Genomic DNA, 27,282 nt, shown 5'->3' with positions numbered 1-27,282 from the left:
TTCAGGTGACTGGAGGGAGTGGCCATTATAGTGAATAGGGAGTTTGGGAGAGGATAGGGTTTATGGAGGAAGTGAGTGGATCAATACTATTGGCAGAGGTAAAGTTAGACCGCACCAGTTAAGGAATTATCCGCTGATACAACCGGAAAGTGGCCACTGAGAGGAAAAACTATATTGTGCGATCAATGAGAAAAAATGATTTGGAACGAACGTGGAATGAAGGTTGCAGTAGTAATTGAGGATTTGGAGGGAGGCTTAGTTATCATATCATCAATGAGCAGCCTTTTGATAGATTAATGCCAATCATAAAAGACGGATGTATTGGTTGAATTCCCAAAAAATGTTATACCTAATGGAGCTCATCAATGAAGAATCTGTTGAATCACGTGGTCAAAAGCAAAGAAACGAAGAACTATTAGTCACGCATTTCCAGAATAATTGAGTGATTTTTGGAGCAATAGGAAAACGCACGTCCTTTATTCTCTTTAGTTGGTCCATATTATTGCAAAATAAATGAGTTGCGGGCCCCGTACGTACTATGAGGTGCAATCCCTTGAAGTTCAGGCGTATTGGGTGGGTGGGGGCCACCTCCGGACGTCGTCGGGAAACCACCAGGGTCCCTCCGATTGGCGGAGCGAGGGCGTGGAACTTTGCCTCGCCCGACCTCCTAATTTGGCCTCGTGGACCACACCTTCCATTTCACTCCCGTCTTCATTCTTTCGTGTTGCCATACACTTTTGCATTTCCCACAGCCCTTTTCCAATTCTTATTCTGCGCTTTGCCTCCCAATTCAAGCAGTTTGTGTAAAACTGAGATTAACCAAAGGGAATCTTGTGGTTTTTACCAGGAAAGCTTTCTCACGGGCCACCTCCCCTCTTGCATAGTGTTTTTCAAGCTTTCTCTGAGAAAAGTCTCTCACACTGGTGATATTTTTGTGGTCATTCCATTTCTGAGTATGACGTGTGCATTTTTATCTTGATTCACTGCGGTGCGTCATTGTAAGCAATATTTAAACTGCAGTTAGTATTTATGTCAAATATTGTTTTAAAATGATTGGGAAGGCATGCAACATAATTGTAGGCACCTTCTGCCGACGAGTCTATTGCAGCAAGCGCAGTGATACCACCACCGCCAATTGTGGCATTCCGCGCCAGCCCCGTGAATGGCCGCCGCCACGCCCTGCGATCACTCGTCCCATCTCGACGGCGAGCGGTTCCAACCTTCAGTAAAAGGGAATATTTAATGAAGCAACGGAAATATTTTTTATCGTTGACCTCAAAATTCCTAAGTAGCATTTTCAACATTATCTCATAGATTCGAATTTCCTCGGTCGTCTGTTCCTCCAAACCTCCCCGCTCTCAATCCTCTGTGCAATCAATCCTCTGCGCAATGAACTCCTCCATCACTGACCGACGAGCCCATCAAACGGACCTCCTGCTCCCTCTTCACTTCCGAAACATTGATTTTCACATCCATTCGGAGGGAAAGAAAGAGAGGAATAGGGAAAAGAAGTACGGGAAGGGAGATTTATTATTCAAGACTGTCACTGTCGCCCAATATTCATGAATTTACGTCGGGAGCGGCGAGGAGGGGGTACTCAAAATCCATTTCGGGGGCTGAAAGTCGTCGTCGTGAGGGATTGGATTGGGGCGGGCGGCGCGTTTCTCTGGAGGCAAAGGTTCTTCTTTCTTCGCTCCATTTCCTTTATTTTCTCCTCAAAATGGAGTGAAGGAAGGAGAAATGAATTTCTCGACAGCTCAGCTTGATCGAAGGCGGCTGTCTCTAACGCTCCCCCCATGAGCATTGTCTTCTCGCCAAACATGCAATCTATCCTCGCAAACTTGTACGGTCGCGAAGCAAACGCGAATTATCCATTGCCACATTCAAACTCAAAACCTTTTTGCATCCAGATCCTAATGCACTTCGTTAAATTTAAATAACGGACCAGATTCATATGTTTACCAATAAATTGAATATTTATAGGAGTTAATCTACATTTCAAACAAGGGAGTGATTATGAATTCGTTTCTGGGAGACTCTTCAAACGTCGTGGTCACGATAATTCTTTTTTCATTCAATATACATACTCTGTGTATTATACCTGTTTAGAGGTAGGTCTTTCATGGTCTCTGAAGAGTGTTTACGTCTGTGCGTTGCGAGCATTTCCTATTTCCCACCCCCCCCCACATATCTTAGTGACGTGTGCCTGAGCCTTTATTGTTGAAGTGCGCCTTCATTCGCGCTCTCTTCAGAGTCCACTCCCTCTCTTCCTCTGCTCATGCGCACTCGCCCATCCGTCTCGCTCTCTTGCGGACTTGAGCGTACTTCTTCAGTTCAGCATTTCCTCCGACAACTTTCTCTGCCTTTTCTCATTTCAACGAGTAACTTCCCATCTTCGCCCACTCTATTCAAAACCTTGGCGTCAGCCTTCCTCTCTCTCTCTTCAACTTATTTTCTCCATTGCCAATCACATCAGAAAAGCGATACACACCACCATTTACTTATTCCTTTAGCTCAAAGGCTAGGTCTCACAATTATAAAAACCTATCCTCCATATTAAAGTTTCACCTGATTCTTTATCAAACATCTACTCAGCGTATCCTTCGTCTTTTATCTTTTTTGCGCAAGCCTTTTCTTTCACTCGAGTCTTCTCCTCCCCATTTCACCCGCCATCCAGCTCATCTTCCTCTATAATTCTGCGGAGGTACATGTTTGATCCAAAGGCTCCAGTTTATGCTCTCAGGTTTTTCTAATCACCTCGGTTTTCCTAATTATTTAGCTTTATTACTCTTACAACTGTTGCCAGTCATCACCCCAAATATCTCTACATTGTTTCTGCGAAGAAATCAACAATAGCAGAAATCCCTTCGCTGTTTGCCTCACTATTTCCTGATCATCTTAGAAATTGATCTCGCCGCCGGTTTTACATTCTTCTTAGTTTAAGCCCTTCCCATGTTACTCTTCCCGCATTTCCTGTAGCATTTATGTAGAAAATAACGGCGAAAACGGGCTTAAGAAGCCAAAAGAGATTGAAGCTGGTGACGGGGATGTTGAGTACGAATGTTAAGAAAATATTAGTGTATAACTTTGATATGGAGTTTCGTTTTGTATGTTGCGGACAGAGCCGTTGAAGCCAAATGAGGTGGGGGTTTAGGCTTTTGAAGTGTATGAGTGAAGAGGTATGGAAAATATAAAGAGAAGCGGGGATAAAAGCCCACGAAGATACGAAAGGCAGGTGGGGGAGGAGAGGGGGTTGTAGGGAGATGTGCGAAGGAGTCTGGAAAAGAGTCTTGATCTGGAGTATTCTGATTGGAGCTGGGACGCCGGAGGGGAGGAGGTGGGGGAGGAGGTGGGGGAGTAGGTGGGGCATGGGAGGAATCGGGGCGGGGAGGGGTCGGGACGGACGGAAGGAAGGATGCGGAGATGAAGAACTGCGTGAATGTTACAAGGGTGTGCTTTTTGTACTGAACTACAGATTGGGCGGTGTTCTAAGTTGTTATACCTGTGACCACTGCACCCCCTAGTCTTTTTAAATTTGGCTTTAACCTCGTGCGTGGACTGTGGCGCATCGCGCACGACTACGAATGTTTGTGACATTGAGTGCACGGTGATTTCGTCGCGACATCTTGTTCCTTTAAAGCCTCCTAAATTTCAGAGTTTAACAACCAACTGGCTAAAGCACTCGGTCGGACATCGAGGGATCCGGGTTCGGATCCCGGTCAAGGCGATTGAGCGGGATCCAAATGATTGGATGATTTTTACTCTGAAATTGTTGCATCGTTTGAAAGGCTAATTTAGTGAAAAACGCAATAAGATAAGATTTGATTCTGTTGATATTTATTGGAACCTCAAGCGTTCACTTACCGGTTGGATGCGCTCTTCTCCTCGTGGGCGCCCGGGGCGGAGTTAAACTCGGGATTTTGCGCTTCCGTCACTCCGGCAGTGGATTATGTACGCGTGCGTACGTTAGCGCGATAGGACAGAGCGCCAGCATGTGAGATACACTGATGACGGTTAGAGAATAATGAGTGTGGCTCATAAATACATAATGAATAACGATTTAATGCTTTCTTGCAATGTGATATTATTAGTTGATCCACCAGTTAAGGTAGGTTTTGAATGAACACGACTACCAAATAAATATCTCCCAACAAAACACAATACGGCGTCCAACTCTACAAGTCCCTCCGTATAATAACGAATCCCTCTACAACAAGTCCCTTATCTAAGTATAATCCCTTCCTCCCTTCATCCCGTCTAACATCCCTATCCTATTTTTGCCCCTTTCTCGTTCGTCTAACTTTTCCCCTCTATCTCACAATCTTCGACATCCCACTGCCGATCAGTATGCCTTTCATCCACTTTTCCTGCCTCCATAGGATTTCTCCCAACAAACCCCTCTCTTCGCCCACCATACCAAGTACTTCCTCGTTTGTTTTCTTCTCCGTCTATTTCACCTTCTCCATTCTTCTCCACACCCACATTTCAAAAGCCTCCAGTCTACGTCCATCCTCCTGCTTCAGCGAACACGTTGCCGTAATGTGATATAGAAACATGAAATTTTTGTGTGGAATTTTTGCTTTTCATGAATTAAAGTTGAATGGTAGACAGAAATTATTCTACTTTTTTCAAAGATTATAATTTAAATAGTTTTCAGAGCCTACTTGGCGTCATATAATGCATATAACTTCGGCAATAATAGTCTATTTTACTCACTAAAAACTTAAATGTCACAGAATAAAAATTCGCGGCCTCGGTGATGGGCGGAAGCGCTGATTTTTGTCCTCGTGGATGAATGGAGCGTCAAATGGATGCCCCTCCATCCGTTTGGAGTCCGTGCCCTCCTGACCTCTCCATTCGCTCTCATTATTATACCACTGTTTCAGATGTTCATAGAAGTAGTTAATATATCCGCCCCGTCTCCCCTTCCCTTCCTAAGATCAGTGTGCGTGAGCGTTGCTCGTGCCCTCTGCTCATCGCGGTGGCTCACCCACGCCTGGGAGCGTCCCTCGAACGTTCCGAAGTTCCCGGGAGTCCGCATTCGATCCCCGCATCCCTTCGAACCAATGGCTCCGCTATCGGAATAGGTGCACTCACCGGTTTGATTACAGGAAGGAATATTGAACTTCGAGGGGAAGAACTGTGAACCGCCGTGATGCGACCGTGACGGGTCATCACGCCAAGGATGAAGTGATGATACGAACATAACGCTATCTCACTCCGAACAATGGAGGAATTAATAGAGCGGTGGAGAGTGTTAGTCAGACGGTTTGTCCTGAACAACCCCTAAACAATGGATTTTTTGCTCCCTCTGGCCTCTCTTACGACCGATTGTGTTGTTCTGCTTGATGAGTTGGCAGTTCAAACAGCTAATCCGTAAAAAGGTCAATTATTTGACACTTAGCTACCCAATCACATGTTGCTTTCGCAAAAATTATTTTCGTTCCTAAAAGTATTTTAAATATTAATTTTTAACTATCGTTTGGGTAGCAATTATTTTTTATGTCGCATGCCTGGTGTGGAATCACTCTTCGCCACACACCCAAGTGGTGACTTATGGGTACCAATTAGATTTATTCATACAAAGAATTGTTACACAGAAATAATTGTACAAAGAACATACTTTGTCAAATAGTCGTCGATATATCCGTAAGTTGCCGAATCGTCCGAGCTTATTGCCCGCCCATAATACTCGGACGCCGTCCCCTGCCGTTGGGCTGCAAACATGCATTCAGGTTCGCTTCGTGGGCTTCGACCCGTCATCATCTCACGTCGCCCGCTCCCGCCTTCGCTTTCGCCCAGACCGCGGACAAGTTGAGAGGGCAAATAATGGGAGAGGTTGGAGGGAAGAAGGATGGGGGGGTCATTTCATCGATTCCGCGAGGGTGTCCTCTCCCACTCCGCCACCTTGACCTGGTTCCCCGCGTGGGAGAAAGGGGCCATTCATCCCCCATCGCGGCTTTCCGGTCGGGAGACCAGGATGGGGGGGTTGTCTTAAGGGACGCGGGGGAAAGGGCGACACACTTACCTCCCTCCCGCCCCACAAACCCCCGCGTGGCAAAGAAAACATAATGAGAAGGGCTTGCCGGAGCCTTCGGTGCATGCACCTTACAAAATAAAGCTCTGTGCAATGCTCTCTCCCACCAAGATTATCGAAACAAATACGAGCCGCATTGCGCCGCCGCATTTCGCTTCGCTGCCGGGTTCGTGCAGGACATTCGTTTTGGCTCATTCAATGCTCAAATAATCGAAATGGTCGCATTTTTTCCGCAGTGGTTAATCCTTTAGAAATAAATAACTGGGATAAAAAATATACTTGTATTCTACAATAATTATGGAGCGGTGGCCAAGAGCGGTCCACGTTAAAATCCGGCCGATGCGCACCCGGAAACTCCGGCTCCTCCAAGTTTGTGTGGTTTTTCGACCAGCGGATCTTTCCGGAAAGCGGCACGTGATTCAATAAGGAATTTTTCTCCTCTTTCCCATATTATGTAAATTTCGTTTGCCCTATGGCTTGTTGCGTGAGTTTCAACGCTGAAAAGTCATTAAAAAAGTTACAGGAGATTACGTTAATCATAATGACCGTTGACGACTAATGAGTCCGGTGAGAGACGTGTCGTGGGAGTGACGAAGGTCGCTAGCTCTCCACCAGAATTAAAGTTAACTGACTGGCATGATTCAGACTGCAATGGAAGAGAATGTGTCGAGTGTATGAGTATAATTGAGAAAACTCTCGTATTTTAAAGTGAGAAAATATTCTCAAACGAAAGGCAAAAACCTACGTTAACTCTGTTTTCGTTTTCGAACAAGATGGCATAAATTCCGTTTATTAACGTGATAGCAAAGTCGTTAGCTGTTTTTATTGCACCTTTTCTTCAAATGTACAAATGTGCAATGTCTTTAAGGATGATGCTACGGCCGATAACCTGGTATATATACATTTTGGCCCCACTAAATCAGGAATACCCATTGACCTTGGAATTCACTCTGACTTTTAGCGGGTAGTATAACGCGTACAGGAATCGCCCGCACAGCCGAAGGGCCTGTTGGTTTTTTGGACGGGGTTATCCATTTGACGCGTTTTTTTAACCTACTGTGATTCATTGGAGTTTTCTTGTGGATTTGAGTGCTATATTCTCCCTTTGGCGTTTAAGTATTGTTTCATTTCACGTTTTCCAATTTTGCACTACGCAAAGTTACCGATAGTGACGTTTCGAAACTCAGTTGCCTTCCCGGTTGTCGCATGCCGTTTCTTCTAATGCGTTTTTTTTGTGACTCCCCCCCAGGGTACGCAGCTAACTCCGTCCCTGACGACCTGCCTTGTGATGCGGGATACATTCTCGTGGTTTTGTCTTCTATGGAAGCATTGTTCCTTGGAAATAATACCGAATATGCGACGTAGAATAGATTTTAAACCTGGCAAAATACGCTCCCCTTGTGCTACCGTAAGTACTCTAAACGGTGGACGCCGAAAGCGTCCCGATAGATATTTATGCATTCCTTCCCCAAAAGTAACATTTTTTCCTCAAGAAATGTTTTCTGAATTCGTAAGTGCTAGAATGTTCCCCGTCCACGCAACGTAACTGGACTCTGTCCAAAAGTTTAAGAAAAATGTTTGCATCTATAGGTCGAAGGAGGGGATCGGGATTGTTGCGGTGGCTATCGTACCGGCTTCCCACCCAGAGGGCCCGGGTTCAAATCCCGGCGGTGTTGAATATTTTTCAGTGGTATCTCGATCCCTACTTGAGGTGCTTTGTGGAGGGCACTTGGAGTGAGTACGCCGTCCGTCGGATGGGACGTTAAGCTGCGGACCCCTTGACGCCTTTCGTCATTAAGAGTAGGCAAATACCGACACTGGGTGTCTCTCCACCCTTCATCCTTCCCGCTCCATCCCCTATGGCGCAAATGACATCAGCAGTCGGTCGCCTCCCCTAAATACTGCTCCTACTGGGTCGAAGGTGAACCTTTCTGTTTAAAGAGTGTATATAACCTCGTGGACCACCGGAAGCAAAGGAAAAAGGCCTTCCTGCCCACTTGAATGCCACACCTCGGGGCTTGAAATTCTTTCCAAGGATTCGTTAGTCCGTTTGGATTTCTATTTCACGCATTCATTTGCGCCGCTGTAGAGTCGGCACGATCTTTAACTCTCACCTCTCTCCTTGCAGGTCAACATAAGCAACGCCTGGTATCTCCCAGACATGGATTCTTCGGTATTCCTTCGCCACTTCCGCGAAAAGGTCACGTGGCCTGAAGCGGAGAGTATCTGCAGGCAGAACCACGGGACACTGGCAATCGGTGAGTCACGTGGTATGGAGAAGTCACCCGTGCAGTTCCCCTTCGTCAAAACATTATCCTTCAATTGTTTCCATTCTAGCTTCATTTATTCTGGGCTATATTGATGAAACGGCAGTGCTCTTTGTAAGCGTCCCGGATATCGGCCGCGGCAATTAGACTTCACCGAAATGGAAAACTGGAAAGTGTGTTCCATGCACGTATCACGCCAGGCCATTGAAACCGGCACACCATGTGTTTTTATGCCGGCAAGTAATTCCCGTGTTTAACTGGTTTTCTATCACAGTGTTACATCGGAATGACGTACCGTATTGAGTCTTTGATTTCTATTCCATCTGCATGATAATCAAGCAGCCATTGAGTTGCACCTGAAATGTGGGCGCGCAAACGCGTGCGAAGGTATCGTGAACAAGTGGAAAAAGCATTGCCGGTGCGGATTGAAGTTAATGAGATTGAGTAATATTTCTTTATTTTAAAATAGTCGCGGTCTTACGGTGCATATTTATTACTGTGAAGAAACTAAATAAATATTTTGTATTTTATTTAAACCTTGACGCTCATTATGACGGTAGTACTAGGGGCAAAAATGCAAACATTTCTTGTATTGATCGCTTTGGCATGTACGCAGAAGAGGTGTTAACGTGGCGTTGCAGGACTGTGCCAAGAAGTAAGTATTTTTGCGATTAAATATGAACTAGTTGGATTGCATACAATTTTTTTGTTTATAAACTTTTATCGGGGGATGAGGAAATCAGACTTATTGATTGCATGTGATATAATTATGCTTGAAAGTTTATTTTCAATATAATTGAAAACCTTCCAACCACTACTGATATTTGGTTTGTGGAATTTGGTCGAATCTTCCAAGTCTCTACGAGAAATCAATCAATAATTACTCTAATGTCAGTAACCTTACAGCCTATGCAGCACGCTTCCGTGGCAGCTTGCAGGATAAAGTGTAGAGCATTGCGTATTACACGCACCTTCACAGATAATGGTGGATAGTTAAGCTTTTTTATGAATTTTTATTATGTGACAAATACCCTTCCATCATCTTCTCATTTAAACAATAGTTCATGATTTTTACCTTAATCGCCTAACACACTTAACTTTACTGAAATCCGAACCTTGCAACCATCCAATGAGGACGTCACACACTTTGAAATAATATTTCATCAGTAATTAAGCTGTAATTAATTTCAGTGATTAATTTCAGCTGTAATTATGACAATAATTTAATGTAAGTTGAAACACCGGAAAAAACCATCCTCTTTGATATTCTCGCATTTTTTCCGGTGTTTTAACTTGCATAAATTATCGTCTTAATTACAGCTGAATTCCTGATGAAATGTTATTCAAATTCATCGCTGTTCTCGGAGATATTTTGATAAGTTGAGTCATGTGTCAAACATTGCCAAAGGTGAGACATAAAATGGTGTGCTCATGTCTGCCCTGTTACTTTATCGATTAATGGCCATCCACGAATATCGATTTTGTTATTGACTGTTATTTTTGGCAGCCTCAAATGTCGTCGTCCCCTTTTCTGTCAGTCTCTTTACTTCCTCCTAATTCATTCTGGCTTCCATAGATTTTTTAAGCAGTTTTCAAGTATGCCTCCGCTGGACAATCTCTCTCTCCCGTAATAATTTACCAAACTGTTAGTGGGCGCAACCAACTGGATGGCAACGGACATTCGAAACTTCGGTTTTCGTTAGAAATTGGAACCCAGCAGCATGCTATTTTAGCTTTGCAAGCAGAGAAATTTGGAAAGAAGCCTCATGCTTCCCGTTTAGCAACGTCATATGAGTTTAATGGTCATGATTTAGACTTCTTCTAAATCACCAATGTGATTTAGTATAATTCTTATTATACTTAGTTTGTATGAAAGGTATCGAGAAAAATGTCGGAAAAAAATATTTATTTCATATTTTGTTATGCCTCAAAGTTCATCAAAGCACGAGCCCTTAAGAGCGTCGACGCACTTTCCTTGTGGCTTTTCCACGACTCGAAGGCTCCCTGGTAGGCGGAAGGTCCTCAAGGGTACGAATGCCAGCGCCTTTGACGGCACCATGGTGGTGTGTCCTTTGAGGGATGGATGATTTCATTTTGCACGTGAGAAATAGTTTCCTTTGAGGGAGGGAGGACTTCACTTGTGCTAATAAGAAATAGTTGGTCAGTGCCAAGTCCAAGGGGACTGAAAGGGGCTTGGAGATTCGCCGCGATGCTTTTGCAGAAGGTCTTCACAAGCAGAGGCACTCGACTCTGCTTTTCTTGATCGTCCGTCCAAAGACCCTCGGAAGGACGAGTTTAGCGCAGATCTTTCGCATCGCCATATTTTCAGTGATAATTGATAATGCACTGTCATCTTATATCAGTGCCAATCTGATACGATCTGTGATCACGCGCACTCCAAGCAACCGACACGGTCTAAATTCAGCACTTCGCGCACACTTCAGGAAAAAATTGTTACCGATACTTTTTACACAAACCTTTTATTAATTAAATTTGTCTGACAAATATTCCTTTCATGTTTCCCGTGAGAGTATTAGGTACTGTACAAGAGTGCACTGATGTGATCATCTGAGTCTTGAGAGGCAATGGCAGAAATCACACGTAACTGTTGAGGGGCTTATTATTACACTTTGGCAAATTTATCTCGTACTGCATCTGATTTTTTAAATTGAGAGGCCCTGCACTCGCTCTCTCCTGCTTTGGGCATTAACGCTCGAGGAATTGTTTCGAAGACGTGCTCAGTATGAGCAGCTCCCATACCTCGAAGGAGTTGAAAATTTTGATTTTTTTCTCTTTTCGCTACGGAACCAGTTGCTTCAACGTGCGATAAATAATCCTGTGACAACTGAAATCTCTATTCAACTATTTCTCTCTCTCTCAAATGCGGTGAATAAGATAGTCTGCTCTGGGCGATGAGGATAAGGTGATCGGAGGGGGGAAAACGAGACGGAAGAACGAAGGCAATCATTGGAAGTGCATCTAAAATCGTAGCGATTAGTTACACGGGTAGCGGTAAACATCCCCGTCCATTTTCATCTCCCCCGCCACCCGTCCTCCTCTCCCTGCCGGCATTCTTAATGCTCCAAGTTTTGCCACAGAAACTCATACGAACCCCTTCACTTCGCCTCCATAGTTAATCCTCTTCTGCGGTGAATCGAGAAAGAATATTCGTGTTTGATATCCAGGCTAAACCATGGAGATTTGAATTTCATGAATGTTTACTCGTATCTACCGTCATGAATTTATACTTGCTTGCACTCCGGTAAATACCTCATAATTTCCTAAATGGTCGCGTCATCTTACTCGAGAATTGTTCGGCAAAGAGCGAAGACTCGCGGAAGCAAATATTTATCCAATGCTTCAACCCAATTCCCTAATCACTGTTATTTTGCGCACTCTAGGCCTCGAGGATTATGTCGGTGGGAAACAATTCGTACGCTATCCCATGTCTACATTTTTATTATTGAGGGATAAAGGGGGAGTGCGGCAGCGATTGCACCTGCTGTTTGGCCAGGAAATTGCAGACTCGTAGGACGTTGTCGTGATGGAGTTGTGAGGCAGCGGGAATGTCTTTTCTCGTCCTGATAACCCTTTTTCGGAGTCTTACCATCACATCCACGTAGGAGGCGGCGTTAACTGTCTGTCCCTGAGGATCAACCTCTTTATGGACCCCTTCCCGGCCCTCCTTAAAGGCCTTTAATCACCTTGAAACTTATAAGTAGGTAGGAAACTTGTAGTAAGTCTCACAAATCATTTTGGTAGTCTCCTCAAGAGATTTTTTCAGTTTGGCACAAAACTTAGTAATCGCGTGACGTTGCTCGATCGTCGATTCCATTTTTTTCGTGACACGGTCGGCGCGCAGAGGTTTACAATAACTGTCGTCCTGCCGCTTCCACAGCTGGGAGAGCACTGAGATGGGCTTCGCGGAAAAGCTTAGCGCCCCGCTCACCTATTTCAAGTAGTTTGATTCCACTGTAAATAATAGGAGCGGCACCGGAAATTCAGTTGCATTCCTTTAGGAACCCACCCTGTACATTGCGATTTTCAAACATATTGATTGTGTAATCGTTAATGCCGAGGACTCCTATTATAACCATCGTTTCCTCTCTCCCTTGGGCGAAGAGGTGAAATGAAATTTACATGCTAAAGAAGAGCATTTGTAGGACTTAATTTACTGAAGATGTTTCTGAATGCTATATCACCCACTCATAATAAATGCGACTGGTCAATTGATGGCAAATAGACCAATAATATCATTGTTTTGTGGGTTTCATTTAACGATGCAAAGATTTTGAAATCACAAATCACAGTACGTAATTCACTTGGATGATATTTATTACAACGAAGAGTTACTTTATTGTTTCGCATTACGCTTCCGTTGTTAACCTTCTAATTTGGAGCCACTATAATTAAAATCTTTTTACAATTTATTGATAAAAATCCCTAGTCCGGTAAGCTTCCAGTGTAGAAGCTTACCGGAAGCTTACCGGTGGTCCATATCGGTAGATTATGGACTCCATCTATTTTGCAACAAGTTTGTGAATGAACATACGGTAGAAGAAGACCGTTTGAATCGATCGGTCACCAATTCGTTGAATTAATCATTTGAGATCTTATACTACTAATGGTTAATCTGTAGATCAGTATTGTTTGGTGAAGATGGAACCCAAAAACAACGGGAGGTTTTGCTCGGGTATTCTGCGGGATAATCAGCTTTTGCGCCAACCCCCCCCCCCCCCCGGTGAGGGTTCGCATGACGACTCGCTGGAATTGATGCGAAGTCTGTGAACATTCGTTAAGGAATCTCAAATCGATACTAGTACAACCTCCAGTTTCAGTAAGTCATTATTTAAGGTATATCTGTCAATGTAAATTTTATTCACGGAATCGCTTTACTTAAAATGTACAAAAATGCACAAATAGATGCACGTACTCGAAAGGGCAAAGAAGGAACTTCGAATGTATTCAACAGATGGAGGCGAGATGCAGTGGAAGTTCGTCGTTATGAGAAACGAATTTGGGTCTGGTACCTGAAGATGCTTCGATGAACTGAAACGCGTTGTACGTTGCAATCAATCTGTGGAAAAGTGCAAATTTGTTTCTCATACGCAACTTCGACCTTAAGGTTGACTTCCAGAGGAGGAATTTCGACGACAAAGGTAACATTCATCAATGCAACCTTTGTCGTGGCAACTGGCGTTTCCAGGCCCGGCGAATATTAATGACCAGCGGATCTTATGATCGAAGTACCTTCGCTCTATGTGCCCAAATGTTCAGTGAAGAGTACTCATTCCATTCTCCACTTTTGGAAACTAAAAAAGTGCTCAAACAATTCAATTCCACCAAAGGTAAATCAAATAGCCTTCATAAAAGATAAGCCCAATGCTGACTAGACATTCCATTTTAGTACATCTAACGGAGACTGATATTTTAGAGAATACATGCAACATGAGAGGAACCGCTAAAACACGAGGTCATGTTTTATAACGGCAGAGCATGACATGTTCATTGATTTTGCTACTGCTCCGGATTTGAATGGCCTTTCCGACTGATCAGTAGCAAAAAGAGAACAGAAATTGGAATTCTTTCAAAATGTCAAAACTTAATATTAATTCCGTTATGATTTATGCGCTAAAAATATCACCTGTATGAAGTTTCTATTCTCTTCTGATAACCACTCAACTATGGGTGCTTGGAATGAGTTCTTGCCCACCAAGGTCGTAAGACAACGGCTGCTGATGGCATTGAAGAAAACCATTTTGTCAGTTGAAATGAAATAAGTAATCCTTTAATTCCACACGCACTTGATTGTGTGTGGAATAACACATTTACTCATTTCATTTCAATATATTGTGTAAATTCCATTTAGTTAACCCCTTTGGCGACAAATGTTTTCCATAATTCTCACGCAAACCCGCTTGTTGGAATGGGGTTTCTTGGAAATTTAGAGAAGTAGCTGAGAGAAACTTCTTGAAAGTATGCACAAGTCTTAACATTCTCCAAAATATGAGCGGGGAGAAAGCGAAATGCGTGTTTTGCTACATCGGCGATTAACTCATTAATCATCGCGGATGCAGTGGTGATGTCCAGGCGTGGAGCATCACGTTCTGAGGAGTGCCCAGGTCACACGCATCAATGAGGTTATTGGGCGGGGTCGCTCCCTTCTCCACTTCCCGGGCGCACCGAGGGACGCATTCCGCCCGGGGCGATGCCGGACCAAGGAGTCGGTGAGGCCGGGCGAGAAGTCGCTCGGATTCCAACGCCACGATCCATGGGTCGGACACTCTACGCACCAATCCACGCACCATGCCGCCGCCATACGCGGGCGATGACAATCGGCCCGACCGGGAGGATAGATGGTGTCGAGATGCGGAGCCAAGCAAACGTCGAAATAGGGATGACCGACGACTGGAAGGAGATCGCATTGCCGCCACGAGAGCGCCTTGTCTAATATCGACAATTTGCACGTTATGTTAATTTTGAAATGCCTTTCTCCTGGTGCTTGCTTGCACCTCTGCAGAGAGAGTCGACGCCTGCCTCTCGCACATCAAATGCGAATCGGGAGCGCGTCGATGTTTTGCTCCTAGGGGACGAGGGCTTGAAGTGATGGCATCGTCTTAACCTCCGTCCCTCTCGAGCGAATTCAAAAAGCATATGATCTCCCTTTGAATCGGTCCCGTCTTCCTCTGAACCCCTTCGTCCCTTCCATTCCCCGACCCATCCCCCTCGCACCATGCATTGATGACGAGCTCCGAAGCAGTAAGTGATGCGGTGTAATAAATGCGAATTTCCCCGCGAGCGCCCCGCTTCGTTCTTTCCCTCTCGCCCGCCGTCTCTCCTCCCCTCTCTTTTACACCCCTCGCTTCCGCCATTACCCACCCCCTCCCCATCCCTCGCCTCAACGGCATTCATCATTTTCCAGATGTCATCTTTTCTCCGCGTTCCTTTTCTCCTCGCCGTGTTGAGCATGTCTCCTTCCCCTCTTTTCGTCTTAATCCGCTGCGTAATATTTTCACTTTTTCTACATCTTATTACGAGCGACAAACGGGAGTCATTGTTCCTAATTTATTGCTTTTGGTCCAAGAGCATAGAGGCTGGGGAATTGATTGCATGGATATGACTTGGATTGGCGCCGTTTCTCCCCTCCCACATGGATTGACCATTTCATGAATTTTCGTAGCACTGAGCATTTACGTATATCCGACTGCTTATCGTCTTATGTGGATAGAAACGAAGTTTTTCAATGATATGCGTCAGTTAATGTGCCACTAGTTGATGATGGATATTAAAATAAAGCTCTTCCATTCGGAATGTGCCGGCATCATCCATCGGCAATATGCTCATGATTTTGAGAGAAATGACCAGAGGTCTAACTGTGGAGCCCAAGGTCACAGATTCCTGAGACCGGCGAAAATTTTTCAGCTTAGAAAAAATTTGTTAATGATTTTTCGGAACGAGAGCCGTGTTAATTGTCCGAGGCAACGAGAAGGGTGGACTCCTACTGGAACGCAGTAAGATTTATGCGGAATTATTTTCGACATACCATACATTTGCGAGATTCCGCTGGGAAGAGATAGCGAAAGAAATTGTCTCATACATATCCTGACTTTTAATATTCATTCGCCCTTGGACTTGGCAGTGGTTGATCTCCTCGATTGCTTATCAATATGAACTCTGTATTATTCATTTATTGATATCGCCAAAAAATCATGATGTATTTTGAATCTATGTGGGGAATTATGAAAATGTTTTTCAGCAGAAACTCTAAGCATCGAGAGAATTACAACGATCTTAATGTGGAAGAGAAGGCAGGGAAGGGAGAGGAAATATTCCAAGACCCTCCCAGGAATACGATGTCAGCTGATGTTTCATTCAGTCGTGATGCATGATTCCTGAGTCAGTGCCGTAAGTGCGGCGACACCCGGAGTGGCACCGAGTGCCTGCTCCATTCCATCAGAATCTGCGCCTTGCGAAATGGTTGGCCATGTAATAGACTGCGCTCGGCCAACAAATACCCAATCTCACGTTTCTTCCAGCGGATTCAACTGGTGCGCTCTGTTAGATAGGATTCACTCAAAGGACCCTCACTATCGCGTTTGCGAGCGTTTTTCTTTCGGAGCGTAATGCACATAGAGTCGTCCCGAGTAATGAGTTCGAGAGATTCAAAGAAGCGGGAGTGGATGGACGAGCAATCGGCCCATTACTTTATTTAAAAAGATCTGTCGAGAGTACCTTAAGGCGAAGCACTTCTTACTTCCCAGAGAAATGGAAATTTGGTGTATTTACCGCCAGGCGTCATCGCTATTGTGCATTCTCTCGAAAAACAAAAATCTTAAGATTAAACCCTGCTTAGCTGACTCCTTGCATCATAGTTTCGCAAGTAATATCTATGCCTTTGCAAAAAAAGCACTTGATGGCTCGAGGTTTCAGTATTTCTTCTGTTTAAAAGAAATAAAAGATTTCACACATCAGACATTTTTGGTATATAAAATTGAAAAATACACCAAAAAATATTCATGCATGATGAAGACTCTTAAAATAGCCATTGTGAGAAATTGGCAGCTTGATCAGGGAACCCTGCGAATCTGAAATATTTTTCTGATTTCCTAATTAGTTATGTAGGAAGTGAATGTTGGGTGAACTGGTGTATGTTCTATAAACGGTTATTTTCCTGATCTCACCATGGATGGGAGTCTCTAATCCCGATGGGCATAATAGTCTGTTGTGATCACGTGGTAGAATGCGGGTGCGTGAATCCTCGTGGAATACGATCTTTTCTGGATCCAGGGAAATAATTTTCTGATGAAGCTAAATTCCTTTCGCCTAAGTTGCAGGGAATATTTGCGTGATGCATTCTGTTCTGCTCTGAAAATAACTGTGATAACTACACACAGGCAAGACTTGGCTGATTCTAACTTTTGGCTCTTCATAACGATGAGATGTGTGACTCGAGCGTAAGACTTGATTGCTTTCTGGAGTTTTAGGACGAGTGCACGCGAGTATGCAACACTCCAGGTGGTCATCCTGGAGAGCAACGTGGAAGCATTTGGTAGATGTTTGTAGAGGTGAAAAAAATACAGGTTTAAGAATTAACTTTTGCAAATTTTTACCAAGTTACGTAAACAAAAATGTTGTCATTCAATTCATATGATATTTTCTAGCATCTTTTATATTATGGTACTTACGTCATAATTTCCAGTCGGCACACAAGGAAAATCGCTCTGTTTTTGTGTGTTGACGTTTCATTTGCCGTAAATTTTATCAACATTTAACAAGAACTTTTTGAGTTACCCCACTCGAAATAATATCTATATTTCTCTTAAACTTGGCACCGCTTTCACATTATATGGATTCATTTAAAAATGATCCATGATCCAGTGGGCCCGGATATCAATTCATATATAACCCCTGCTCAAAGCGAATAATTTTCCTTATTTTAAATCGATGACGGAGCCTGATTTAGTTTTATGGTTTCATTTATCTAATCTTATGGATGCTCAAGACTCGAAAATGTAATATAGCACACGAAAACCAATAGCTTTTTGAAATTAAAGGCCATGTTTCGATGCTATTGATTCAGTTTTGTGTAACTGAGGTGGAGTGATTTATCTAAGAGAGAATTTTCAAAAGTTGGAAATATATGGGTTCCCTCCAATCGTTGCCCTGTTCGGTTGTTCAACGCCACCATGCCAAAATTCTTCAGACAGGGAACCTCCTGTTTAAATATATTTGAAACCGGTCTAAAAATAACTTGCTTATTAGGTATTTCAGCCGAAAAGAAGTGGCATATCGGAAATTTCGGATTCCATCGGCGACGGCTTTGGAAGCGGTCTCCTCCACCGTGAGCGCCTCTACCGGCCGACCGCGCCATTATTTTCATTTTCCCGTGAGTGTGCGGACGAGCAGCTGATACATCATTAAGGCGCCCATCGCCCGCTAATCTCTCTCTTTATTATGGTGCAACCCAATAGCAGCAGCCCCTCCCTCCCACCCTCCCTGCGGCGAATTCCGACAAAAAAACGATGTCCGTAGCACTTTCCCCGTCCCTCCCGCCCTTTCGACGACGTTTAAAAGGACCGACTGCTTTAAGGCTTTCCGCTAAAAAGACATTCCGGAGAAGGGGTGCGAAGGCAGATGGAGTGAGAAGAGGGCTCGGTCGCGAAATCAACCCCTAACCCTTTCACCTGAGCCGGGGGGAAAGTTTTTCGGGAGGTTTGAGAGGGGCGGCTGCCGTTGAATGTGGCCCCGCCTCCTCCCTTCCTCTGCCACCTGCCCTCCGAGGGTCCCCGCATCCATCGAGGCCCAATCCCCTCAATAACACGCACGCACACTAACCCTCTCCCCTTCGGTATCTTACATCGGAAATCCACCAACTCCCAATAAACCCGCCCCGTTCCTTCGCCCCACCTCCCTTACTCAGGCTTTTCCCCGGGGGTGTTGTCGCTGATGCAGCAGCGCGGGAGTTCAGGGGGACGGATTGGGAAACCACTTTCGCACAGCGACCAGAAATCTGTAGTACGCAGATGGCAAACACCCGTCGCCGCTCGATCCCATCCGCTCCTCCGGGCATCCCAACTCTACTCCGATCGCTCCCGGAGGGACGTCCAATCGATCGAAGAGGATTACGAGCATATTTGCTCGATCCAAATACTCTCTCGAGATTTGTTTTAAATAATTATTAGTGCCAGGCGGTCGAGTGCGGGCTTTCGAATGTACCCCGACCCCAATGCTCGGGCCCTTCGGAGTGAGGCCGTGGGCACGAAGTAATCGCCGCTGCATCCGCCCTTCATCGCACCATCCCCTCACACTCCGCATTCCCTCTTCAATTACGACTCGGGCACTAGTTGGCCACGGCCCCTCAGCCTTCTCTTTTCCGCAGCACGCTGTAAATATCTCCCCCAGTCTCAATGAGACTCGATATTCTATCTCTGCTTCTTCGCGGAAGTTCCTCTCCACTCCTTCGTCATTATTTTCTTCTCCTCCCTTTACACCCTGCTCGAAACGAAGAGTGTCGAGAAGCGACGAAACGTCTTTACGTGTCTTTACTTAAGCCGTCCGGCGGTGCATCCATGTCCCGCCTCCCTGGAGGGAGCACGATAAGAAGGCATCTTTAGGCCCACTGGTGAAGCCCGGGCCCTTGCATTTCAACCCCCTTGGACCTCATGAACGCCCTCTCTTTATCCACCACCACCTTCGCCATGACTACACTGGCCTGCTGGACGGATTTCCTCTTTGGTGCCGGCTATCTATGAACTGCTCTGGGGCTGGGCATTTCATATGATGATTGCTTGTATATGAGTATAGCAAAGGATCAATCGGGCGTAGTGATCTGTGAGTCCGTTCCACTGGATGCCGATCCAATTCTACTGATCGTCCTGCACCCGTCGCGGATATGCCACGGATGTCGGCCACAAGGGACACACGAGGGAAGCTCATTCAGGGCCGTTCCTCGGGACGTGCCTCCGGTCTCTCGTAGGCACAAAGCGCTGGATTGACCCGCCCGATCCCTGCAGGTGTGCTGCCCTGGAGTCAAGAGGCCATGCTTCCAACGCCAATATTTAACGGGCAGAACTCGGGGTAGGAATGTGATGGCCTGGGCTGCGTCCTTTAAGTCGGGTTTCTTACAGTAAAAGTCCCTGTCCGATCATGGATGAGGCGCCAAACTGCTTGCAGATAACACGGATACGAAAGCACGCAAAGACTTCTACTTGGATGACGCGAGTCTCGATGTTAACATCCAATCCCTGCGCCCGCATCTCAGACTCTCGACACTCTTGCAAATCTCACAGGTGATTAAATCCCATGCACATTATGTGGTTTTTACTGATCAACTTTTGCCCCTTTACCAGGATTACATACTCCAGGTTCCGCTTCTATTCTAACGTTTTTATCAAAATAATGCTTTGGAAGCACTGCGAATTTCCTTTTTCAGCAATCATTCCTTTCTTACAGTGTATCCCATCAAAACTTGATGAACTGAGTCTCCTCCAGGATGAAAATATTACTCAAGATAATTCGTAATATAACTTCATCTCTTAATTATCTTATTAGGTGTACGAGGTTTGTTCAAAAAGTATCGCGGCTTTTGTGTTTAAAAAAAAATTATTTATTTATTTATGAAAATCATTTTTTCCCCTTCAAAGTAATCTCCATTAGATATTATACACTTGTGCCAAAGTTTTTTCCAATCCTCGAAGCACTTCAAAAAATCATTTTTTGTTATCTTATTCAGCTCCTGCTTCGATGCAGTCTTTATCTCGTCAAACGTAGCGTATCATCGTCCTTTCATGGGCCTCTTTAGCTTCGCGAACAAGAAAAAGTCACTGGAACTAGATTTGAGGAATACGGTGGCTGCGGCCTCATTAGTGTGTTGTTTTAGGCCATAAATTCGCGCACGAGTAACGATGTGTGAGCAGGGGCGTTGTCATGGTGCAAAAGCCAATTTTTGTTCTTCCACAAATGCGGGAGTTTGTGGCAGATTGCTTCGCGCAAATTCCTCATATCTTTTAAGGTAATATTCCTTATTTATCGTTCTACCCTGTGGCAAGAACTCATGATGCACCACGCCCCTACAATCGAAGAAAACTCTAAGCAAAACTTTCACATTCGACCGAATTTGGCGTGCTTTTTTCGGTTTTGGCTCGTGTTGCAGCTTCCATTGGAATGATTTAGCTTTAGTTTCCCCTTCATGACCACAGTCCCATGATTCGCCACCAGTTATGACCCTCTGGAGCAAATTCTGGTCGTCGCGGACAGAGTCCAACAACTCGTTAGTAATGTCAATGCGTTGCGGTTTTCGGTGGAAATTGAGCAATTTTGGAATGAATTTCGCGGCGACCAGTGCCATGCCCAAATCATTGGTAATGGCAATGGTCCAATGTGCCACGGTCAAAACTCGGAATGCGTCCACGTTCTTAATTTCGTTTTTCACACAAAATTTGATACAGATTCTTTGATCCATTTTTTGGAACAGTAAACAATCGAAGACAAGCCAAAACACGTCCAAGCAAAACATCTGTCTACAGTTAACTGAGCAGTCAAAATGGCTGACCTTCTCGTCATAAGTGAGAGACCTAAGTACCAACATAACGGCGCAAAAAATCGACAATCAAATATACGAAACCCCAGAAAATTCGAAATTCGCGATAGTTTTTGATCAGACCATATTCCAATCATCATATCATCCAATATTTAACGCTGATTTAAATGTTAACTAGCGTTATGGACTATCTTTGCTTCCGCATGTATACTTGAACAGTGACCCCGTTCGTCGATTCTGCATTTACCTCTCCTAGTAATATCCTATCCGTTCCTCGCTTGCTCTACCTGTATGTTGACTACGCTTCCTCCTAACTCTGTATTCAATATTATGGAAACCCCTTATTGGCTCTCGCCCCCTCCGCTGTATATTACTCTTTAACTATCACTTCAGTAATATCTGCTATCCTTCCATCTCACCTCGAATAGGCCTAAATATCTAAATATATATCCTCTTTCCATCTCTCGCTTAAATTCACTAATTTTCCTGTCCTCAACATATTCCTAGCATTCCAAGTTCCTATTTTAACTAATTTGGTCTTCTTCCCTTGCGCCTTCTTTCCTGCTGCTGTCGATTTTCCCTGGCAAGGGTTTCGTGGGATGACGACCGCGGAAGCCTTGCCTCTACCGCTGCTGGGCACGACACACGGTCGATTGGGCCGAGCCCCGTAGTTGCCAGGACTCAAAATCTCTGTAGTGTCCATCATTAAGTCTTGGGAATGATAATTGAGGTGGTATCCCGTTGCCCTCCTCAATAGTGTTTTTAACGTGACACCATCACTCAATGGCCGCTTCACCAAGGAATAGACGCTGCGTGATCTACCTTTCGTCTGGCTTCTAACCTTCGACCTATCTGGCTGACCCTACCAGGAGCAATTATTATTACTCCCGTCAGCACAGCTCTAGGGATCATCGGAACGCAAAAGCCCTTCACACAACAGCAAGATTGTAGTGCACAGAGCCAGTCCTTTAAATGCGTTGTTTAACTTTTATGATAAGTATACAAGTATGTCTTGATATATTCCGATTAATTGGAATGCCAAATTAGTATAACCTAATGGCTATAAAATAGAAAATTCCTATTAATTATTAAATGCTATGTTTTCCTTGCCAGGAGATGGGCGTTTCTGGATGTTCCCATTGGAGAGTCGTGAGCACTGGACTTATGGCACTTAGTACATATAAGGGGGAAAATCCTGATGCACAGGCAAATGCCACATGACATTAGTATTAATGGGTAGTCGTCACTCATTGCTGGCGGGGCAATGGGAAACCTCCCTCCGTTGTATGGGTATCAATATTAATTGTTTCTGACCTAACTTTGTGGAATTGTGCCGTAATGAATAACGTTAAAATAAACTTTGTAAATCCACGTGAAAAATATGCTTTGTTGCGATCCAGGTTTCACTGCGGTGCAGCATCTACAGGCAAAGAAGTTACATCCGAACAGGTGTACATACATACGTACAGGTGTATTGTATATTGGCTGTGGGGGCGGGTTGAACATTTGGAGAGGGGTGGGTTGGGTGTAGGGAGAGTGGTTTAACAGCGTCCTTGACCGCCAATTGGGCAGTTGTGGACGAAGCAAGGGCGGGGGGATAGTGGCCCGTCCCGAGGGTCGGGCTTCTCCGTTTCGCCGCCCCGGCGAGAGGAAAACACGGTGTCATTCCTCGACGGGTTGTGTCCACCACAGTTTCTTAGGAGTCCCAGTGCGAGAATGTCCAGCCCGACCCCTTTGCTTTCAAAGTGGAGGAGTCGAGGGTGAAATCAATGTTATGTTGGTCGTGCAGTGGATGTTTGGAAGAAGAAGAAGAAATCTTCCTCCTGAAGTAGTACACATGTTCTTGGAATCTTTATTGGGTGTACATATCATTGCTCCCGCCAGCACAAATCTAGGGGTCATCGGAAAGCACAAGCCTTTCACCCAAGTCAAGGTCATAGTTCATGAGGATGGTGTAATTATATATTTTCAAGATCCTGGAGTAACGTGCGTCATTAAGTTAAAATAATGCCATCGACTTCTAATCCTGAACTCAAGAGAGAAATTTCTGTAATCGGATTATACGAAATACATTAGGACTCGTATTGTACTTATAATCGATTGGAGGGTATTCAGCGCTATATCACTTGAATACGTCATGGGTAGTACTATTTCATTATTTATTAATTCTTACATGAAGATGCAAGCCGTGAATCTGCACCGTGCGTCCCTCTAGAGAAGAGTCGTGGCCTCCCATCTCGCCCTCCCACCAACTTGTCTCTTCCGTTTCCCGAGCACCACATCCAGCCGGCGGCTCATTATTTGCCATATTTTACTTTTGGGTCCTTCACTCAAGTGACATATGAATGATAATAGTTTATTTAAAGAATTTTCATTCTCTATTTAACAGAACGAAAGAACAGTTATGCATTATATTATAAAATATAAGTGTTCGACAGAATAGGTCGTTTTCAATCAAATTCAGTGGAACCAACCAAGTTTTATTGTTCATAAAGCAATTTTGGTTATTCTTGCCGAATTTGAACTCGATGATTTTTGAAGCAGTCTAAGCTAGCAGTTTCTATGTGGCTAGCTGGGTTATGAATACTTTTTTCCGAATTTTTATAGTATATTACCGGTGTATCTCCTCTCGAGCAGCTCTTTTAACCTCATTTAAAAATTAGGTAATTTAAATATGAGCCCTATTTTATTTTTGTAATAAGGAAATAATTTACGTAAATGTGTAATACTACATATATTCATTTATAGAGCCAGCAATGATTCATATCGAATTAAGTATTACAGTATTTATTAAATGCCTTAAGAAAAGCTCCTAACACTTAATTAATGTATCCATAAAAGGTTCGGTACCAATATATTCATTTATTGCTGGCTCAACTCTGTGAGTCCATGTTTCTTAAATGAAAACGACAATGTATATTTCCATTGAATGCTATTTTCGTACCACTCGTTTTAAAATGACGCCTAAGCGTTGAAACTATTAGTAAACAAATGAAGAAGAGTGGAAATATACATTGTGTTCTTCATTTAATGATGCAGTTGCAAACTGAAGACAGTCTGTTGAAAAGCTACAGTATACTTGTGAGTTCACGTTGTCACTACTGTGGTACAATACAGTATGCAGGAAAATACAACAATGTTGTTAGTTTGAGGCTTGAACTTGTTGAGAATATGCACTGCGGAAAGAAAAAAAGTGTTAATTCCATCTTAATTTTAATTTTTCAAATTTCATCGATCAATTTTTTCTTTCCGCATAGACGCAGAAGATGCAAAAAATGTTCGAATTAGTTAAAATAGGGTAACAGAGATTCAGGCTGATATTGGTGTCAGGGGAATATGGATCAGGAGATGGAAAGGGGAATCGTAGATGTCTCTGCATTACCGGGTTCTCCATCCAAGTTGACTCTCTTTTGGTGACGACGGTTTCCCTGGCCATCCTACCCGAGTCTTCAGGTCCAAGGTGTTTTTCGAAGCTTTCTTTTCCGCCTCATATAGATTTGGCAGTCAAGGACCGCGTTCTCATTGAATAGTCCTTTTCCACGCACTGCGTAATGGATATCCATAGTCCCCGTTGATATTGCGTGGTCTTTTTATGATTTCAAGTGCCTCCCGGGGAAATGGCCCTTGTCCTTCCTCGCTATTACTTTTGCCCCCTTGAAATCGATCACGTGACCCGGCTCACTCCAGGCACTCTCTCGGCGATGGCTGATCAGTTAAATTGTTTATTTTCCGTCCACTTGCGATATCCTTCTTTAATCCTTGTTGGGAGTGATCTGCAGGTTTCTCCTATGTAAGTTCTGCCGCAGGAGCTATGCCACTGTGCTATGCAACATTTCAGTTACTCTCAAATCTTGACTACTTCCGCGTCAATTTTTTCTTTTACTCTCCGCTCCGTCTTCCCTCACATTCCACTCCTTATTTCCACCATGGGCTCCTGTCTTGGTCCTTCTATTAGAATATCGCGTGTCTCGTATTAAAATATTTTATACTTTAAAGTATATACGTTGCCTCAAAGTGAAGCGAAATATGGCTCTTTTCTTTGGTGAGCTTCTCATGGTCTATTCTTCATCCATCTTGCCCCTTATATATTTTTTCGCAGTTCCTCTGTTCTTCCAATGCGACCTTTAGTATGCACATACTTCCTGCCCCAGATTTAGAGATTCTCCTTTTTTCATTTTGTAAGAGGCTATTCTGCTTTTTTGAATATTTTCGTTAAGATGCTGCTTTCTTGCTTGAAAGTAAATCATGACGGCGATTTCTTAACTCAAGGTGTCCTAGATTTCTAATGACTTTTTCCAATGCCATGTTATACTGTACTTAATTTGCGCATTAAATGTTTACCTTCAAGTAATGTTTCCATTCATGATGAAATTCTATCCTCGACGTCTCTTTCCAAACTCTAGGATCCTATTTGATTTCCTGTAATTTTCCGATCAATGTCCATGAAATGTTTGATACACTTGGTTTAAGACTGATTGCGGACACTCCCAATTCTATTATAACGTAGCCTTCGCCTAAATGGATATTAAATTTTCATTCCCATGCACTCCCTCTAGGATTCTTCCTTTTTTATACATTCCAAATGTGAATTTTTTTGTGGAGATTTCATATCCTTAATTTATTCTGGTACTTAATATGGGCTGCATTTTCCTTTCGTCCATTCTTTTTGGGGAGAATATTTGGTTCTCACAGAATGGAAATAAAATTCCTTCGTCGGAAAAATCATTTTATAGTGTTTCCATTAGAATGTCGTTCTAAAGTACATTATTACTGGTACTCCCCAAATTGACGAATGTTTAATAAAATATCACTAACGATTAATATTAACTTTTTGTACGACTACGACAACAGATTACGCCCAATTACTTCGACAAAACTAATTGGCTTGTGAGTTTTGAAAAAGTATGGGTAATGAGCACACATCAGTTTAATGCTACCTATTGTTGCAACGTATGATGAGTAATTACATGTATAATAATATAATACGCATTTAATGATATAAATAGGCGTCATAGAACTATTTTGCATAGAGTTTTCATTTTTTTTTCCTTTAGCATTTTGCGCACTTTATGCGCGCATTCCCCGCATGAGAGAATGAGTATCCGATATCAATAAAAATGAATGCGCAAATTCATTTCTCGGTTGGACGTCCACTCACTCCGTTCGGTTCCTACTTCGTTGCGGTTATTCATTTCCGATGAACAGCGGCGCGCGTATTGTTCTCCGGCCGCTCAGCCCTCTTCAAAGGAAGGAACACAGCGTTGCCAAAAATCACTTTATCGACGGGCTCCCGCAATTCATTCCTCGTGAATTCCCCGTAAGGCCCCGCGGAAAAAGAATTCCCATCGACCCCTTCTCCCTCCGCCGTAAGTTAGCCTCCCTTCATTTCCGGAGATTCCGTGGCCCGGGGCGGAGGAAGGGAGGGGGGGCAATGAATCTTATGATGCGAGGAAACAAAAGGCGGGGGAAATAAAAATGTCGAATGCCATCTTCCCCCCCCTCTCTCTCAGCTGAGCTGTGCGTGCTCTCCATTAATCATTCCGATTGCGTAATTGAATGAGAACCCCGCCCGTGCGAATTCCAACCCACTTTCCCATTCGTCCAAATCATTCATGTCCATTCTTGAAGTGCCACCAAGCGCCACTGTCGCGTGGTGCACCCGTCGGTGCACGAGTCGCTCCGGGAAGACTTCTGACCAGCCCGGACGCCAATCATGCCTCGGCTCCGCCTTTCCCCCTCGAAACCGGAACTGAGCCTTCAACCGTTTTCAAATGGCTTACAGCTCAATTGCCATTTTTAATGCCCTTGTGAACCTCCTTTGCATATCATCGCCGCTCACACGGCTGTGATCCGGGTAATAAATCTTCACCGTTTTCTCTTCCGCTGTCCGGTGGTTTAATTCGCGCGCTTGGTCTGTCTGGCGGCTGAATGATAAATAT

General features: G+C 44.1%; 1 protein-coding gene across 1 annotated transcript in view; it reads left to right on the top strand.

Moving 5' to 3' along the window:
* Positions 1–27,282, top strand: part of LOC139698686 (uncharacterized) — a 617,592-nt gene that overhangs the window by 99,723 nt on the left and 490,587 nt on the right. The window contains exon 2 of the mRNA XM_071597559.1: positions 8,166–8,295. Coding sequence (XP_071453660.1) covers positions 8,166–8,295 — 130 coding nt within the window. The remainder of the gene's footprint in view (positions 1–8,165; positions 8,296–27,282) is intronic.

This window comes from Hetaerina americana, unplaced genomic scaffold (assembly GCF_022747635.1).
Source record: "Hetaerina americana unplaced genomic scaffold, ioHetAmer1.1.p SCAF_9, whole genome shotgun sequence".
NCBI lineage: Eukaryota > Metazoa > Arthropoda > Insecta > Odonata > Calopterygidae > Hetaerina > Hetaerina americana.
This window is presented reverse-complemented; position numbering and strand designations above follow the sequence as displayed.